We start from the raw sequence: 17,560 nt of genomic DNA on the forward strand, positions 1-17,560 counted from the left end.
ATGCATCAATTTTGTTCTTGATCAAGATGAAGGTTTTTGTTTCATGAATGCACATGGGGAAAAACTTTTCTTTGGTTTAGACAGGTATACCAACAGGTCATCTGCGTGTAAAGGCAGAAAAGTTGAGGGCCCATGATTGAGGCACTAGTGAATAACAGCTTGTTATTCACACAAGGAAACTACTTTCAGTAAAATGAGGTGAACCAGTTCAGTGCTGTGAATACCAACATGATATAGCTTATGGCTATATGCTACTAACAACATCTCAAAAAGATCATCTTTTTATATTTGAGAATCCCTTAAGTGTTTGACTCATGTGAGCACCCAAGAGAGTGTTTCTTTAGCTCTTTAGATCTGTGGAGCTCAAGAGCTATGCTCAACTGCTCATGGGAAACCATGATTAACTCTTTGTTCTATCCAAGCTACAACTCTGGAAATTCTTCATGTTGAACAGGTTTAGTTACAAGAAACTGCCAATTACTTATTTTTGACCATGTATTGTTGACACCATGTTTCAATGACAAGCTGATTTAGTGTAGTCTATTTTAGTTTTTCATAAAAAGGCAAAACAAATTTAGTTGCATAGCAAATTTCATACACAATTATTTATTGCAATTATTTACACGATTCATAGGTACAGCATTTAGAAAAATCAAAGAAAAATCACCAGCTTTGAATAAACTACTTACTGGGTTTGTCATTTTTATTGTTTATATCTGTAAAAAGGTAAAATAAATATAAATTAAATCTGGTTGATATTGATTGAGGCATTATATAGGATGAGGGATATTTTAAAACAAAGAAAGGCTTGACATACAGTATGTTTGAATGGGTTTTTAGTTTACGAGATGTTGATTAACTTATGGCTTTAAGGGTTAGTCACTTGACCTTCAATGTGTTTTTTCCTATTACACCTATTAACGTAAAAACATTTATGGTGTAGATTCACACATGTCCATGGAGGATAATGTCACAATGATGGAAGGTTTTAAGGACCCAGATGTTGAGAATAAGAATATGTTTTAACAAAAAACTTTCATTTTAATAAAAAAACAAAGAAGAAAATGCAGAAATAAAACCAAAATAACAAAGTACAAATAAAAGATAAAATTACACAGCTCAAAGACAATAAAACGACTAAACTAAATAAAACCAGATCAAATATTGTAACACTCATTTGGATAGCTAAGATGTGTGGTCACTGGTTAGGATAAAAACAATGTGGGAATAGATAAAAGATGGGAGTCTGCTCTTGATTTGGAGCTGGTTACTTTTAGAGAGCAGACAGACCTGTATGTACTGGTATGTTGTTGTGCCGTTTCTATCCATTTGCAGTTTGCATTTGAAGTAAAATGTTGCAAATCTACGCATCCTGTGAGGTGGTTCTGGAAAACATGTGTTTAAACAATTATGCAACAACCCTAGCCTTGGTGCTCCACTACTCACAAGTTTATTCCATTAATAACTACAGCAATGACAAAGCTTTCCTACAAAACACACACAGCAGCTGCCAGGAGCAGCTCTATGTTGTAAGTTTTTGCTAAAGACTTTACGAGTTGTTAACATGCAAATGTTTAGAATGAACCAAAACCTGACCTTCCTTCTGTGTTTTCTCTGGTTTCAACAATGTAACCTAGAGGACCTTAACTAAAAGAAAATTTTCATTGCATAGTTCTACAATTTAAGGCAGTGATTCACATGTTAGCACAAAAACCCCATGAATTAATTATTTTCCAAGATTACGAGGCAATATCCTGAGTCATTTGAGCTGCTTCTTTTAAACAAAGTACATTAGTAATAAGTTTACCATCTCATCAATGATTAATTGTGAAATAAGATGAATCAAAAATCTATCTAAAAAATCTCTCAAATCTGAAATGGCCAGAACCTCAAATAAAACTAGGTGTGTGATGATCCACTGAGTTCACGATACGATACAATAAACAATAATCAGCTTGTGATGATAATATGATGCACTGTTTTTTGAAAAGGAAAAAAAAGGACAAAAAGTGCAGTTGGAAAAATAACCTTGCTTTTATGTGACTTTAACTCTAGACATACTTAGTACATTTTTACTCACTCATGCACAAACTTTTTGACTCAAGAGGATGTAAAAAAATTAAATGAAAAATAAAGATTGCATGGATTTTTTAAATCTGACTAATGACCACTCTCTTGATACCACTCGTACTCTCAACGATACATCTTGTGACTTTTTAATATTGTGATATATCATCCCACATTTAAAAATAACACAAATAACGGGCTTTCATTCTTAGTTTCTGTCACATTAGACATCAGAGAGAAATGTGTAACCAATACAGAACAAAAAGTGTGATATCCTGGAGTTTGTAATTTTATACATTTTGAAATCTATCTAAAACCTTATAATTACTCTGCCCTTAGGGTTTTGAAAATGCAATACTATGCTAAAAAGGGACATTCCTTATCTCCCATACAGGGAATCAGCTGTGTGCCTTAAATAAAACACCTTCAACAAAGATTAATGAGGTGTTTTGTGGATGTAGGGCTTTTATGTAAAAAGCTTTAACATGGTGGGAGTTCATGCGGTACATATCACATGACGGAAAACTCCCTCTCCTGTTTCACTTGGGTAAATAAACTACAGAACACTAGGGTTTCAGTCACACCCTGAAACAATTCAAAACATTAGCTTTGTAGTGTACTGTATGTACCAGCAAGTGTATACATGTACAGTACAGTATGTTTAGGTCAAACTCCACAACAAAGACTTTCTGTGCTGTTGCACTGCGGTGTGGGTGAGTTCATGCTTCCACTCAGAGCTCAGTGTGCATGCACACACAAGCACGCGGACAAATCTGTCTTTCCAGCCTCATTTGCATTGGACCGTTAAATCAATATGACCCGCAGACCAGACACTGTGGTAGACATTAAATCTACCTTTGCTCCCTGGAAGATCAGATCCAGTTTGTGTTTGTCTGTTCAACAGGACATTCTGTCTTTACTGGAACATCCAGATTAACTTTGCATGAATATTTTACTAGAAGAGCTTATTGACATGCTGAATCACCATGAAAAATCTTAAGGAGTATCTAATCTACACAAAAAAGTAATAGAGAGAATCAAACAGAGTGGCTTCTTTTTTTAATGGCAAATCAAATTAAGTAGGGGAAGAGTCAGAAAGAGAACAAAGAACTGAAACCCAGAGCAGTGCATAAACAGACCTTTAGTTCACCAAAGCTTCAAAACACCATTCTTAGGATATCACTCACTTACAGCACTCATCACGTATTATAGCAATGGACTTCCATTGAGTGTTTTATTTAGCATGAACTGAGATGTGCTCATCAAGCATGTGTTTTTAAAGCTACAGCAGAAGTGTTTCTGTTTCTCACCTTGTTTCTGATGAAGTGTCCTCTTCTTGTCTTGTCTGCAGCCTGGGTGGGAGCCCTGGCCATGGGCATGATCTTCTTCTGCTCACCGGTGGTCAGCATGTTCACTGATCACTTTGGCTGTAGGAAAACAGCAGTTGGAGGAGCTTCACTGGCTTTTATAGGGCTCCTCAGCACGTCCTTTGCAAAGTAAGACATGTTTTAATGGACATCTGTCCAATGATGGGCATAAAGAAAACATTCCTCTTCAACTTGTTAATCCTATTTTGGTTGATCAAGGACAAATGATGTATAGCAGTGGTTCTCAAACTTTTCTGGCTCAAGTGCCCCCTTTCTCTTATTTCTGAATCCAGATACCCCCTTTGTTCAACTAAGATTTTGCCGAGAAAACTACTTAAAATGAACAAGTGATAACACACTTTTTAAAGAATCTCATTTTGTAAATAAGTGTAAAGAAACAGTATTTAGTGCAGTGGTTTTCAACCTTTTTTGGATCTTGACCCCATTTTGGTATCAAGAATTTCTGGCGACCCCAAAGACATTTCTTTTTCTTTCTAGAATTAGGTTTTGATCATGTTTTTTTGTTTTTTGAATGCATTTTAGTTATCCACTGTACAGATCTTCAGATGTGCCATGTGAAAATCTCCAAAAATGTCATCATCTAAACTGGCTAGTAGGGGCTCTGCCGACAAATAGAATGTCGATATGTAGATACGGCAACCGTACGGATAGCCACTACCTTCATTTAATGAACCATGTATGAATTGAGTAATTTGAAGTTTGTTGATTTGATAAATGTTAAGTATGAGTGAGTTCTTGGAGCTGAGAAAGTAATAATTCTCACTGCTCTTTTTTGCAAACAAAAAATTGGCTCCAGTTTAGTTTGTACTGGCCCAGGCAATATTAGAATAACTAATGAAAGGATAAATCATTGCATAGTTAAGATTTTGCAAACCTTTTACATTTAGGGGATACTAAATTCTCCCGATTATTTCGACATTTTTGGCCATCTTTGATTCAACAAGTGAGATATGAGGCTTCCAGGTATAGTTTTCATCAATATTTACACCAAGAAAACGAGTTGACCTGACATTAGAAATTAAGACACTGGGCGGCCTGCCTCGCCGGTTTGGGGGGTGGGTGTGCTGGGGGTGTGCTGGTGTCCTCACCGGGGTTGGGGCGGGGTTGCTAGGTGCCTCGGAGCGATGCTGTTTACTGGGGGGCGGCGCTAGCTGTTCCGGTGGTGGAGGTTGCTGTCGGCCGCCTGGTGGGTCTGTCCTGCCATCGGCGGACTGGTGGGTGGGTCCGGGGCATCTTTGGCTCGGGGCTGCGGTTCCGCACTTGATGTGTGCCTTTGGGGTGCCTCCGTCCCCGCGGTGGGGATCGCCGGTTGCTCGCGGGCCGGTGGGTGGCGCTGCTCCGTGGCTGGCGCTGCCCGGGGGGCGGCGGGCCCTGGGCTGCTGGCCTTGGGCTGTCCGGGGCTGTGCGGTCCTGCTGGGCTGTGGCCGGGTCCTGGGCGGGGGTGGGGGGTGCGTCCCGGGGGGCTTGGCCCGGGGACTTGCCCTTGGGGGGTCCTGGTCCCGGGGGGTGCTCCTGAGGCCCGGGGTGATTGGCTGGCTGGCCGGGCCGGTCCTGGCGGGGGTCTTTCGGGGCGGGTGCCGCGTGCCGCGCCCTTGCATACCTAATGGTACGGCCCCTGCTTGGACAGTGCCCCGTGAGGCAGGGTGCTGGGGATGCACAAGGCGGTCTGGCTTGGCCCTTGGAGGGGGCCCTGGCTTTTTTAAAAAAAAAAAAAAAAATAAAAAAACTAAAGCCCGTGGCGCGGGCGACATCAACAATAGGTGATTTGGGGCGCCATGGGGGGCTAGGTTGGGGTGCCTGGGGGCCGACGGGGAGACTCCCGGCGGCCCCCTGGTGCCTTATGCGGCTTGGGGTGTGGTCGTCCTCCCTGGGCGGGCTGCTCCTGGTGCTGCGTTCATTCCGGGTCCCTCTGGCCTGGGGTCGGGTCCCTGCTGGCTCTGGGCCCGGCGGCGGGTGCCCGCCGGCTGCCCGTTCGGCGTGGCTCTGGTCGTCTGCTGGGCGTGGGCTTCGGCTCCTCCGCTGGGGTCTCGGGCGGGGAGCTCTCTGGGCCCTCCCCTCGGGGGGTTGGGCGCGGGGGTGTGGGGGGGGGTGGGGGGGGATGGGGTGGGGGGTCTGGGGGTTGGGGGTTGGATTGGTGGCGTGGTGCGCTGGGTCCTTGGCTCCTTGGGGCTTTCTCGGGTGTGTATGGGGGGGGCGATGGTTGCCTCTCGGTTTGGGATCTTGGGGGCGTTCGGGGGGCTGCTTGGCCGTGTGGTGGTCGCCGGGGGCCCCCGGGTTGCCCGCTCTTGCTGCTGGCCTGGCTGCTTCCGGGGCCCGGGGGCGGCTCGTGGGTTTTGCAGTGGCGGTTCTTGGAAATACATTTGTCATGGATGCACTGGCCTTGGGCTGTGGGATAACACTCATACTGGGCTCAACCACAGACACGTTGTTCCCAAATACCTGTTTTATGGAATTTCCACTCACTTCTTCCTCTGCTCACAGCCACCACCATTATTCCTAAGCCGCACACTGGTCACCAAACTGGCTTGATAACTCAACAATAAGCACAATATACACAACCACAATTTCACATCGCATCACTTGAAATCTATCGACTACTCCCCACCCATTCCATTTCCTATCTTGTATTCCTCTTCCCTGTTAACTTCCCCACCCCTCTCCAACCCCTCACCTTGGTGTAACACTGCCCTCTCTTTTTTTACATCCTCCCTTTAATAAAGTATTTCTTACCCTTCCCTAGGGAGGGCTGGTGATGGTCACAATTATGCAATGAAATAAATAAATTTATTTAATTGCAATAACAAAATATGCATTGCTGTTAAAAGATTGCACTTCTTGTAGTGTTAACCTTCGACAGAATGTGCAGACAAAAAAAAAAAGAAAAAAAAAAAAAAAAAAAAAAAAAAAAAAAAGAAATTAAGACACTGTCAATAAACAGTTATGTCAACAGGCTATTTTTCAAACTTTGACTGAATATATAAAACATTTTTTTAATGTTCAGAGACAGTTTGTTAATTTTGAACCATTGTGCATTTTTTCCAAATCCTCATTTACAACAGGATTTTGCTGACTCATCCTGTTTCTTTGTGACTTCTGCTCATCACTTGCAGCTCTTTGGGTCTTCGTTACTTCACATACGGCATCTTGTTCGGCTGCGGCTCCTCGTTCGCCTTCCAGCCCACTCTGGTCATCCTCGGGCACTACTTCCGCCGACGCCTGGGTCTGGTGAACGGCGTGGTGACGGCCGGAGCCAGCCTGTTCTCCATGGGGCTCCCAGTTTTCCTGAAGAAAGTGGTGGAGCCACTGGGCCTCAGCAGAACCTTTCAGATCCTCAGCCTCTTCATGCTGGTTCAGGCCCTGCTGGCATTAACTTTTAAACCATTACTGCCTGCTGGTGGAGGCATGGGCCCACCGGGCATGGGTCACGGACACAGTGATTCTCAAACCCAGGTCACAAATCAAGCTGGGGGCAAGTGGAGCAGAATAATGGCCAGAATCAGGAAGTACTTCAACCTGCGTGTGTTTCACATTGTTACGTACCGTGTGTGGGCGTTTGGAGTGGCCACAGCCGTGTTAGGCTACTTTGTGCCATATGTCCATCTGGTAAGAACACATAAAAATGATATTTGTTATTATTTACAATGCAATAACGTTCTTAAAATTAAGTTTATGCATTTTTTTGAACAGGTTTGTTCTAAAGTCTTATCTCTATTTATATTGTTAGGGTCTGTAGTCTCAGAATGGGACAGAAGGACCCCATTGTTTTTGCTTATTTAATTATTATACCATTTTGTTTTTGATCACTAATTGGGGCCCCTGAGCATGCCTGAAAGCAGACGAAAATTGGTAGCCTCCTCAGGCCTCGTAAAAAGGCCTTTATAAAAGGCCTTTATAATTTGGCGGAATGAAAAAAAATCTGTAAAATAATGCCTACGCAGCTAGGCTAATGCTAATGCTATTGTAAGTCTAATGCTAATGCTAAGCATTCTAAATTAAATATATCAGCTATTTTTGACCAATTTGCACCAAATTTCCACAAATTGACCACCTAATCTCCAACATTAGGATACGGGACCTTGGGTAACTGACCGCGGCTACTTCTTCGGACCCTGCAACGTCGCTTGCGGCTTTAATCTATTATTCTATTTCTTTCTTACTTTCTATTTATAAATATATATTATCAGATCAGATGTCAGAAATAAATAAATAAATCAATGAAAGTCAAGTAAAGGGACATTTAAAATAAAGATCTTTGGGCGGTGGTGTCCTCACGCTTAAGGAAGCAGGCTTGTAACTGTGGGGTTACAGGTTTGAAACCAATGTGAGACAATACCCTTTACCTAACTGCTTCAAAAAGAGATTCTTAACCTCAATCCTGGATAAGTAAAAGTTTAAAAAAAACACTCACCTGTGCTTTTCTATAGTATCCATGAAGCACTACCAAACAAAAAATATTGTGGTACAAGGTAAAATCATAACATAACATAACAATATTTCAAGTACATTTGTATATTAAACCTGAAAAACTAATGTCATGTTCTTTAATATACAATATAAAACTTAGATATAGTATTGAAATGTTATAAATGTTGGATATTAGAGTTTAAAATGTTAGTTGATTTAATTTAATTCAGTTTATTAAAGGTTTGATATTGTCCAACATGTGAAAGAAACACTGCTGGGTTTAGTTTTATTCACATACATTAAGTCCAGTGGTTTAGACTGTCAGATTGTTGTTTTAAAGTGCAGTGAGTAGGTGGTTTGATGCCGTCTCTCTTCTTTAGGCTTTTCAGAGTGAGGCCAATGGAATGCGTGTGAACGGGGTAAATGAGCTCTGGCTCAGAACCAGGCTTGTCCCTTTCATTGTGATCATTAGATTTGTGAGAATAACTGCTGTGGATTTTTAGCTGCTGCCAGTTTTCAAAGTCAATTCAACTTTATTTATATCAAACAAACTACAACAAAGTCATCTCTGTGTGCTTAACAAAATATGAAGTCCATAGTAAGAAAGAAAGACCCAACAAGATCCGCATGAACAAGCATTTAGAGACAGTGGGAAGAAAAAACTTAGAACCAAGATATTCCTGATTTTGGAGATATTACGAAGGTGGAGAAGGCTGTCCTTGTGATTTGTTTAATATGAGAGGTAAAAGATAAGTCAGTATCAATGATAATGCCTAAGTTTTTTACTGTGGTGCTGGGTGACAGAGTAATGCCATCCAGAGACACTATTTGCTCTGATAATTTCTTTCTGAGGTGTTTTGGACCAAATAAAATCACTTCGGTTTTATCCTGGTTTAGAAGGAGAAAGTTACAGCTCATCCAGAATGTGATGTCTTTAAGACAAGCCTGGAGTTTTAATAACTGATGAGTTTCATCTAATTTCATTGACAGATAAAGCTGTGTATCATCTGCATAGCAATGGAAATATGTATTATGTTCTCTGATAATGTTACCTAGTGGAAGCATATATAATGTAAAGAGTATTGGTCTCAAAACTGAACCTTGTGGAACTCCATGATTAACTCTGGCATGCGCTGAGGATAGATTAACATGAACAAAGTGGGTTCTGTCTGATAGGTAGGATTTAAACCAACCCAGCGCTGTTTCTTTAATCCCAAAAACACTTTCCAGTCTCTGCAGCAGTAGATGATGATCCACTGTATCGAAGGCTGCACTGAGATCTAAGAGCACCAGAACTGAGATCAACCCTATATCTGAGGCTAAGAGGAGATCATTGGTGACTTTTACTAAGGCAGTCTCTGTGCTGTGATTAGCTCTAAAGCCAGACTGAAAGCTCTCATATAAATTGTTCCTAAGTAGGTGATCACATAATTGACCTGCGATGACTTTTTCAAGAATTTTGGAAACAAAAGGGAGATTGGATATTGGCCTATAATTGGACAAATCACTGGATCGAGGGTAGGTTTTTTAATTAGAGGTTTGGTACATAACCTGTTACTAGAGATGTGTTAATCCAGTTCACCATATTAGTGGAAGAACATCTTTAAATAGTGGAGTTGGGATTGGATCTAATTTGAATGTTGTAGTTGATCATTTTAAAACAAAAAACAATAAATTACTCAGTAACAGTTGGATGTAGAAATGAAACAAATTACTTTACTTTTTTACGTAAGTACAAGTACCCCTAAAAGCAACTCAATTACAGTCATGTCACGTGAATACTTGTAATTCGGTACTTTCACCTCAGTATTTTTTAAATTGTATTTTATCTGTTTCATTCATATTTCTTTTTGGTTTGTTTTGCTTCTCATTTCCTGGCTGCTGTGAGTCACTTGTAGCTCTAGTAGTTGAAAATATTTCACACTGTTGGGGCGCATTTCGTTTCCCTGGAAAGTCTGCTTCATTGCAGGCAAGCACAGTCCAATGGAATGCTACATTGGTTGGATTCAGCGGTCTAATGGCATTTCCAATGTAATTCACAAGTCTGACAGAGAGCTGACTGACAGACAGCAGCACTGCAGCACGAGCTGTGGGTGGATGTTTGTAGAAAGTCAACAGAATGACGAGTTAATAAAATGTTAAGTGGTATTAAGACGTCATATCTTTAACCCACACACACTCACACACACTGAGGAGGAACGTGTTGAAATTATCAGCTGTTCTGCATCCATTCAGTCTCAGTTTGGGACTCTTCCAATGTGAAAGCAGGCTTTAGTCTCAGGTCACTTGTTAACTCAGAATAAATGCAATAAAAGAGCCAACCTTCATCAGCAAAGACATTAGATTTGATGGTCTGCCTGAGGAAACTTACATAGAAATGTATGATGGATGCCAAGCCAATATCCGCAATCACTTCAGGCTCAGCTTCCTGTTCCATCATAGTTCTGTTTATCTTTTTGATTGTCTTTTGACAATTGAGCCACTTTACAAGATCATCATCCATTGGGTTTTATTTGCTAAGTTGCAGAGTCGGGGTCAATTACATTTTTTAGTTAAGATTATGTTTTCAATTTCCCATGTTCATTTACGATTACAGTGACCATTTTTTTTAATTACAATTAAATCACAATACTTTTTTATCCTCAGAAAGTCAATTACAATTACGTTCTCAATTACTTAAGTTCAATTACAATGAATCACAGTTTCTGAGCCTTTCATAAATAACCTAATAAAAGTGTTAGCTTTCTGTTAGCATCTCTTATGATAACGGGTCTTAATCAGCTGTAAAATTTACTAATAACAAATATCTATCATTAATTTCTTTATTGGTTTCCTTGTTAGGCTTCCTAATCATTAAAAATACAAGTTTTAATATTTTTGGTGCGGGTGTCTGAGCCTTTTTTCTGTCAGTACACCTCTAGATTAAATTTTTTTTAAATGGTAAAATGTGGGAAAGCTTTTAATAATTGTTAACTACATATGTGTAGAATGGTACATAGAACTGTAACATGGTTCCCCAGTTTTGCATTCAATTATAATTGAAAATAGGGTCAGGGTTGGGGTTAGGTAGACGAATGTTCTCGATGAGAGGGCTAGAGGTTAGGGCAATGAAGGGTTAGAGTTAGGGGTTAGGGTAATTCATGACAGCCTTCATGACACCTTATTCAGGCTAATGACAGGTGTCATGTAGGCCTGGGCTGATAAGAGATCTTGCTGGACGATATATTGTCCTACAAATTATTGCCGATAAACGATATTAATGTCGAATTTTTTTATACCAAATTAACCACTAATGTAATGACAACATATCATAATAATGCAAGTACACCCTTTCAAATGCAATCAACTGCAATATTTTGTACAAATAAAACAAACAATTAAAATAAAATGGACTCAGTCGCTGTTAGCAAAAAATTGCACTTTAATAAATATCACAAACAAAAACAATAAAATAGACCCCGTCTCTGTTAAGAAAAAACACACCTCAAATGTAAAACCACACACAACCAAAGCAATAAATAAAATGCTTTATCAAGTATTTCTTAAAAAACTAAATTTCACTTGCAATAAATATGAAACATTGAGGCACAGAGGTATATAGTTCCTTAACAGGTAACACTTCCAATCTAGTTAGAACCTTTGTAAACAACAAAGCTAGCGGCCCCGCCTCCCCCTGTTTCTTTCTGTTCCGTTTTCATTCAGTCTTAAACCATACAGAATGGACCAAATAGTTTCCAGTTTACTGCGCTCATTCCACTATGGAACAAACATGCTCAGGTGCTGAGGGTGAACCCTCTTGTCATCCAGCCTGTTTGGAGGCAAAAGACAAGGAAAACAAAATAGACTTAGCTTGGTTGCTAGCCCCGTCGGTATCCCCGCTTCTGCTTCCGATCATACCGCTTACGTGTCCTCCGCTAGCGGACACCGCGGCTACGAGGCTCCGCTGCTTCATAGGTCGCTGGGTGTAGCCGAAGTAGCAATCCGAAGCTACATGGTAGAGCATCTACCGGACTATAATGGTTTGATTTACCTAAATCTAAGATTACCTGGCGGTGGAATACTACTGTTTACAGTACTTCCCTCAAATAAAAGTATCTGATCTGGGTTGTTTTAGATATCCTCAATTAAGTTTTGACTCGGCAAAATTGTCATAGAAATCTTTTAAATATAATTCTGTGCAGTCAAAACGGCGTTTGAATATTACGTTCTCTGAAATAATACTAAATATGCACATTTAAACATGAAAAGTTAAAACTGTTTGCCAAAGGCATTTTGCCTTTAGCAGGTTGTTTTTCGATATTCGGAAAGTGAAGAGCATGATGGAGTGTAAAGTTGCAGCATCGAGTTGAGACGTTGATCCCCCTTTTCCAGATGTCGGATTCTCCAGCTCCGGCCCCCCTCCGTCAGGTCTGTTGTTTCAGGCCCAGTCCCAGATGTAAACACAGCTCCGGCCTTTGTATTAGTTTGACCACCTCAGGAAACCTTTCCTGTATGGCCTCGCTGCATTCCTAAACATAACCCTCTATATGGCCGATGGTAAATGGAGATCCATTCAGAGCAGTGTTGGGCCAGCGTGTTCAGAAACAATGTTTTGTTCTGAACATGTGTTGGGAAGGGTCATGGGTAGTGTCCCATCTGTGCACATTGGTTCTTCCGCTCTTGCAGTGGATGTTTATGTAAAATGCAGATATGGTTATTGATGTAAAGTACTTTCACAAAGTTAATGCAGACCAATTCGGGAACAAATTATTAACAGATGCTCAAAGTTCACCAGCAGGTTTTGTGGTGTTTTAATGAAGACAGCATGATGGTGCTATACAGATAGAAAAACCAGATATGAAGTAAATGTGTTTTCTCTCCTCAAATCCCTCAGATTAATTTTGTCAAGGAGCAGTTCAAAGGAACCCAAAAGGAGTGGGTGCTCCTGGTTTGCATAGGAGCTTCGTCTGGGGTGGGACGCCTTGCATTTGGAAAGATCGGAGACCACATTCCGGGTCTAAAGAAGATCTACATGCAGGTGAGAGAATTTAAAACACATTAAAAAACACAGTCTGGTTTTTGGGCTCTTTCTTGTTTTACCTCATACATACAGTGTGCAACATTTCAGACAAACTACTTTTCTTACCGTGTTACAGTCTCAGCCAGGTATCGCTTAACATGAAAACCCCATTGAGTTGTTCTCCTTCACTTACTGGTGTACATGACATAATTCAGCCATTACGACCACTCAAGTGGAACATAAATTCCAATAATAAGCCCATTATTATAATACCTGCAAATGGTGGGATTATTAGGCAACAAGTGAACAAAATGTTCAAGTGTTGAAATCTAGACCGAGCATTAGGAGTTTGGCGAGGACTGTATGTTGGTAGCAAAACGTTTTTCAATGCAACTTTATTTGTATAGAACAATTTACAACAAAATCATCTCAATGCGCTTATCAAAATGTAAAATTCATAATAAGAAAATAAAAACCCAACAAGATCCACATGAACAAGCATTTAGCGACAGTGGGAAGAAACAACTCTCTTTTAACAGGAAGAAATCTCCCTTAGAACCAGGTTCAGAGGTGGCAGCCATCTGCCTCGACTGGTTGGGGTTAGTGAACAGAAGAACCAACAGAACAGGATAGAGAGATAGAACATCACAGTGTCCCAGACTAGTTGAGCTGTGAACCACAGATCAGGAACTGCCATCATCAGCTTCACGACACCTGAAATAGAGAAGAGAGAGAAGGACGAGGAGAAGGTTGATACAGTATTATCAAGTCAGCCTGTCTTGGCCTTGGGCCTTACTCCCAGTGGCCTAGTAACACCGCTGTAGTGGTTATGTTACGTTATGATTCAGTCCTGTTTATGCGGAATATAAATCATAACCAGCTGCATCATAATTTGAATCTCTACTTGTTTATTGAACCAGAAAATGTAGTGATTGTGTTGTGTTATGATTCAGTCAGGGGAATTCCAAAGGACAAAATCCCAACCCCATATTAAAAATTTGATTTCATATTTCATGTAGAAATATGAAATCATTACATATTTTATAACAAATGTTCAATTACAAACAAGGTTTTGGTTATAGTTAGATTAATGCTAGGGTTGTACATAAATAGAAAAAAAGGAAAACTGATGTTTTGTCTATTTCTCTAATGTGGGGGTTGGGATTTTGGCCTTTGGGTTTTTTTTATGGATTCAAACTGGTACTATTGTTCATGATGATTACCACCTCCTTTTCTGCCCTCCATGTGGCTGTTATTTTGACACCACCTAAGCATTGTTTAAGACCATCTGCATCCCCTTATCAAAGCTATATTATATAACTCACCGCTACAGAGAAATAATAGTTCAGGAAAATTACATTTGAGGAAAAACCTGGTCTTAATTCTCAAGATGTCATTCTAATCAAAACATTTGTTTGTTGAAAAGATATTACAGTACCTTGACATAACTATACATTAGCATACCTAGTGGGGGGGGGGTGATTATGGTGACGACTGAAGTATACAGTTATTAGCAACTATCATATTACCATATTACGATCAATATTACAGTCAACATCCTCCTGAAGCATAAAGTCTCCCAATCTATATTAACAGGCATTGTTAGCACATAGCAGCTTTAATAGCTGCTATATTATTAGCCTTGGGATACCTGTAGGTTCAGCTAGCTAGCTAATGTAACAGTTTGTTTTATTAAGATACCCATCAGCTGTGGTAAAGCTGTTATAGCTTAAGGAGGATCCAAACAATATAATATAAGAAAACTTACCCAGCAGTGACTTCAGTAAAGTTAGAAAGATATTCACAGAAGTCCAGCACTTCAGGAGCATGACTGGTCTGGTATATTTTAGCTTTGATAGATGTAACGTCCCCTTTGTTATTTATTTTATTATGTTGAATATATCCCTCCACAGCATAATGTAACCCCTTATGCCTGAATCTGAAGGATATTTTGCAGGTGTTGCTGCAAAAAGAGTCACCGGTAGATTTCTCTTAGCCATTACAGACGAGAACAACTCAGGAACATGACGAACATCACAAAAGTAAAATAGTGGGGTGGGGCTTTTGCGAAAGGTCAGTATGGCAAGTACTCATAATGTAACCTTTTGTTTTCTCTCTCCCTCTGTGGTATCATGGTCAACTAATAGGGATGTAACGATTAATCGTAAGGCAGTTAAAAATCGATTCATAGGTATCACGGTTCACATTGATTTTCTGAAAATTGAATCGCAGTACTTTTTTTAAACAGCAGCTATATATTTATCCTTCTCTTGTCCAAATGCTGAGGCGGCGGGCGGAATCTGCTACTACTTTCATTCTGCCCGCCTTCTACTCTTAAACATATTCATAAATGATTCCTTACCCCTTTTGCACCGAAAGAATATCTGTAATATTACGTGAATATCTGTAAAAGTCACGTTTTTCTATTAGCTCTGTCTGCTAGCATAGCATCTCTTCTTCACTGCACAGAATAGCTGCATCCCAACCGACCACTGGGTTACCAGCGCCCTCTGCTGGTTCAAACAAATATTTGACGTAAATACAATGCAGACTGTTTTTTTTTTTTTTTAAGTCCAATTGTTAAGGCACAAAATACATTTTCAGTTGCACTTTTAAAAATAAAAATAACTAAGCAGTTTTGCATTGTTTACTATAGAACCAGAATTTAAATTAATAGGCTTCTTCTTCATTTGTATTATTCCTTTAATTATTTCATTCAAGATTTATTTTTAGTTAAATTGAATTGTTTTGAATAGTTTATCAAGGGATTCTTTTGACAATGAAAAATAGAAGGAAAATAGTACCGTATTTTCTAGTTTTTTTTCCCCCAAAAAATAAAGGAATATTTTTCAATCATCATTTGTCTACAGTCCCATTTTGTAAAATAAATCGTGAGAGAATTGTATCGTGAACCCAGTATCGTGAATCGAATCGTATCGGGAGTTGAGTGAATCGTTACATCTCTATCAACTAATTATTATTATTTATCTCAGTCTTGACGGCTTTATGTCTGCAAACAGACTTGAGTCACATGCTTGGTTGTAAGTGGCACAGATGCAGAGCGCAGAATGAGAGGTCATAGTGGTTTGTACTTACAGTTCCTGCTGACTTCAGTCATGCAGATCATCCATTAGTCATGTTGGTCAGAGCCAGTGTGATCGCTGCACGCACCGAAGGTGATTCGAGCATGATTAGCAGAGGGAGACACAGTAATACAATAATTAAAACTAAAACACGTTGACAAATGAATGCGTTTGGATTCATTGGTAATAATAATTAGTAAGTATTAATGTTTTGTTGTAATGCAATGCACGATAACTTGTTGGCCTCAATGCTGCAACAGGGTCTGCACAGTGAGTCAGCAAACCTATGGAATACATATCATTAGGGCTGCTCGATTATAGAAAAAATATTAATCACGATTATTTTAGTCATAATTGAAATCACGAATGATCATTTGTTACCCAAAAATGTACATAAACAATGTAAAACATATTCTTTAAACATAAATACAATCCTAAATACACTATACTTGATTCAAATATGATCACTTTTGCACAAAACAAAAAATATTTAAAAAAAAAAAAATATATATATTATTTGAATGCAAATAAATAAAAAAGTTGTAAAGTATGAATTTTTCCTTCTTCATTACCAAAGCGTTTTTGCTGCGCTTCTCTTGCCATGTTTCAAGACTGCTAGCAACAACTTCCCTAGTGTTAGCCTGCAGGCTAGCTTTAGCTTTGAGAGAGGCGGGGCTTAGGAGCTTGCATGCACATGCATTAAACAGCTCAAAGTTAGGATTAATAATTGTTTTTTTTTTTCTTGTGTGTGCCAAGCTTTATTCGTTGTAGATATCCTAAATCATGGAAGTTTGTTTTATTTAGCAAATAAAACATATGTACTGTATTTATATACATACATATTTTTTCTCGATTGTTATTTTTGTAAGCGTTAAGTGTAATAATCTAAATTGTAATAAAATTTGGATTAATTGCACAGCCTTACATGTACTTTCTATATACTGTACCTTGTATGTAGCTATCATCCTCTCCCCAAAATGTTATTTTGCTCTTGTTTCTTTGTACACTTGTTAATTTTTTGCACTGTTAATATTGTCATCTTGTCTTTGTCTCTATATTTGTTTGCACCAATCTACCAAAGTACAAATTCTAATTTTCTTGTACGACTGGTATATTTTTCTCCAGGGAGGGCTACAACTCCAAAATAGACCAAAAACAGGGTTTGTGTAGCTTTGAACAAATAAGTAAGGAGAATTACAGTTATAGAACTGCTTTCAAACTAACCACATGTATTGCAAATAATTCATAAACCATGCAATAAATCCATAAACAAGCAAGAACAAATGTAGTATATACTGTACCAGTGGTTCCCAAACTTTTTTGGCTCGAGTACCCCTTTCTTTCATTTCTGATGTCCAACTTATGTTCACACCACACCTACCACTACACCTACAGTAACTACTTAAATTAGGTAAGTTTAGTGAAAGTTAGACAGGCAGGTAAGCGTGCGTTAGACTTCTGTGCATGAATTTAGAAGCGATCCACCCCCCATAGCGTGCATGTGTGGGGTGAATCCATTCTAAATGAATGCGCACCAGTCCATCCCACGCATACCTGCCTGCTTAACTTTCACTAAACTTACCTAATTTAAGTCGTTAGGTGTAGTGGCAGGTGTGGCG

At 39.5% G+C, this 17,560-nt stretch overlaps 1 protein-coding gene across 2 annotated transcripts in view; it reads left to right on the forward strand.

Moving 5' to 3' along the window:
* slc16a2 (solute carrier family 16 member 2) overlaps nucleotides 1-17,560 on the forward strand; it is a 51,194-nt gene that overhangs the window by 15,602 nt on the left and 18,032 nt on the right. For both annotated transcript variants that reach the window (XM_028459478.1, XM_028459479.1), the window contains exons 2-4: nucleotides 3,419-3,563; nucleotides 6,566-7,058; nucleotides 12,733-12,876. In XM_028459478.1, the coding sequence (XP_028315279.1) occupies nucleotides 3,419-3,563; nucleotides 6,566-7,058; nucleotides 12,733-12,876 (782 nt within the window). The remainder of the gene's footprint in view (nucleotides 1-3,418; nucleotides 3,564-6,565; nucleotides 7,059-12,732; nucleotides 12,877-17,560) is intronic.

Source organism: Gouania willdenowi, chromosome 10 (genome assembly GCF_900634775.1).
Source record: "Gouania willdenowi chromosome 10, fGouWil2.1, whole genome shotgun sequence".
Taxonomy (NCBI): Eukaryota; Metazoa; Chordata; class Actinopteri; order Blenniiformes; family Gobiesocidae; genus Gouania; species Gouania willdenowi.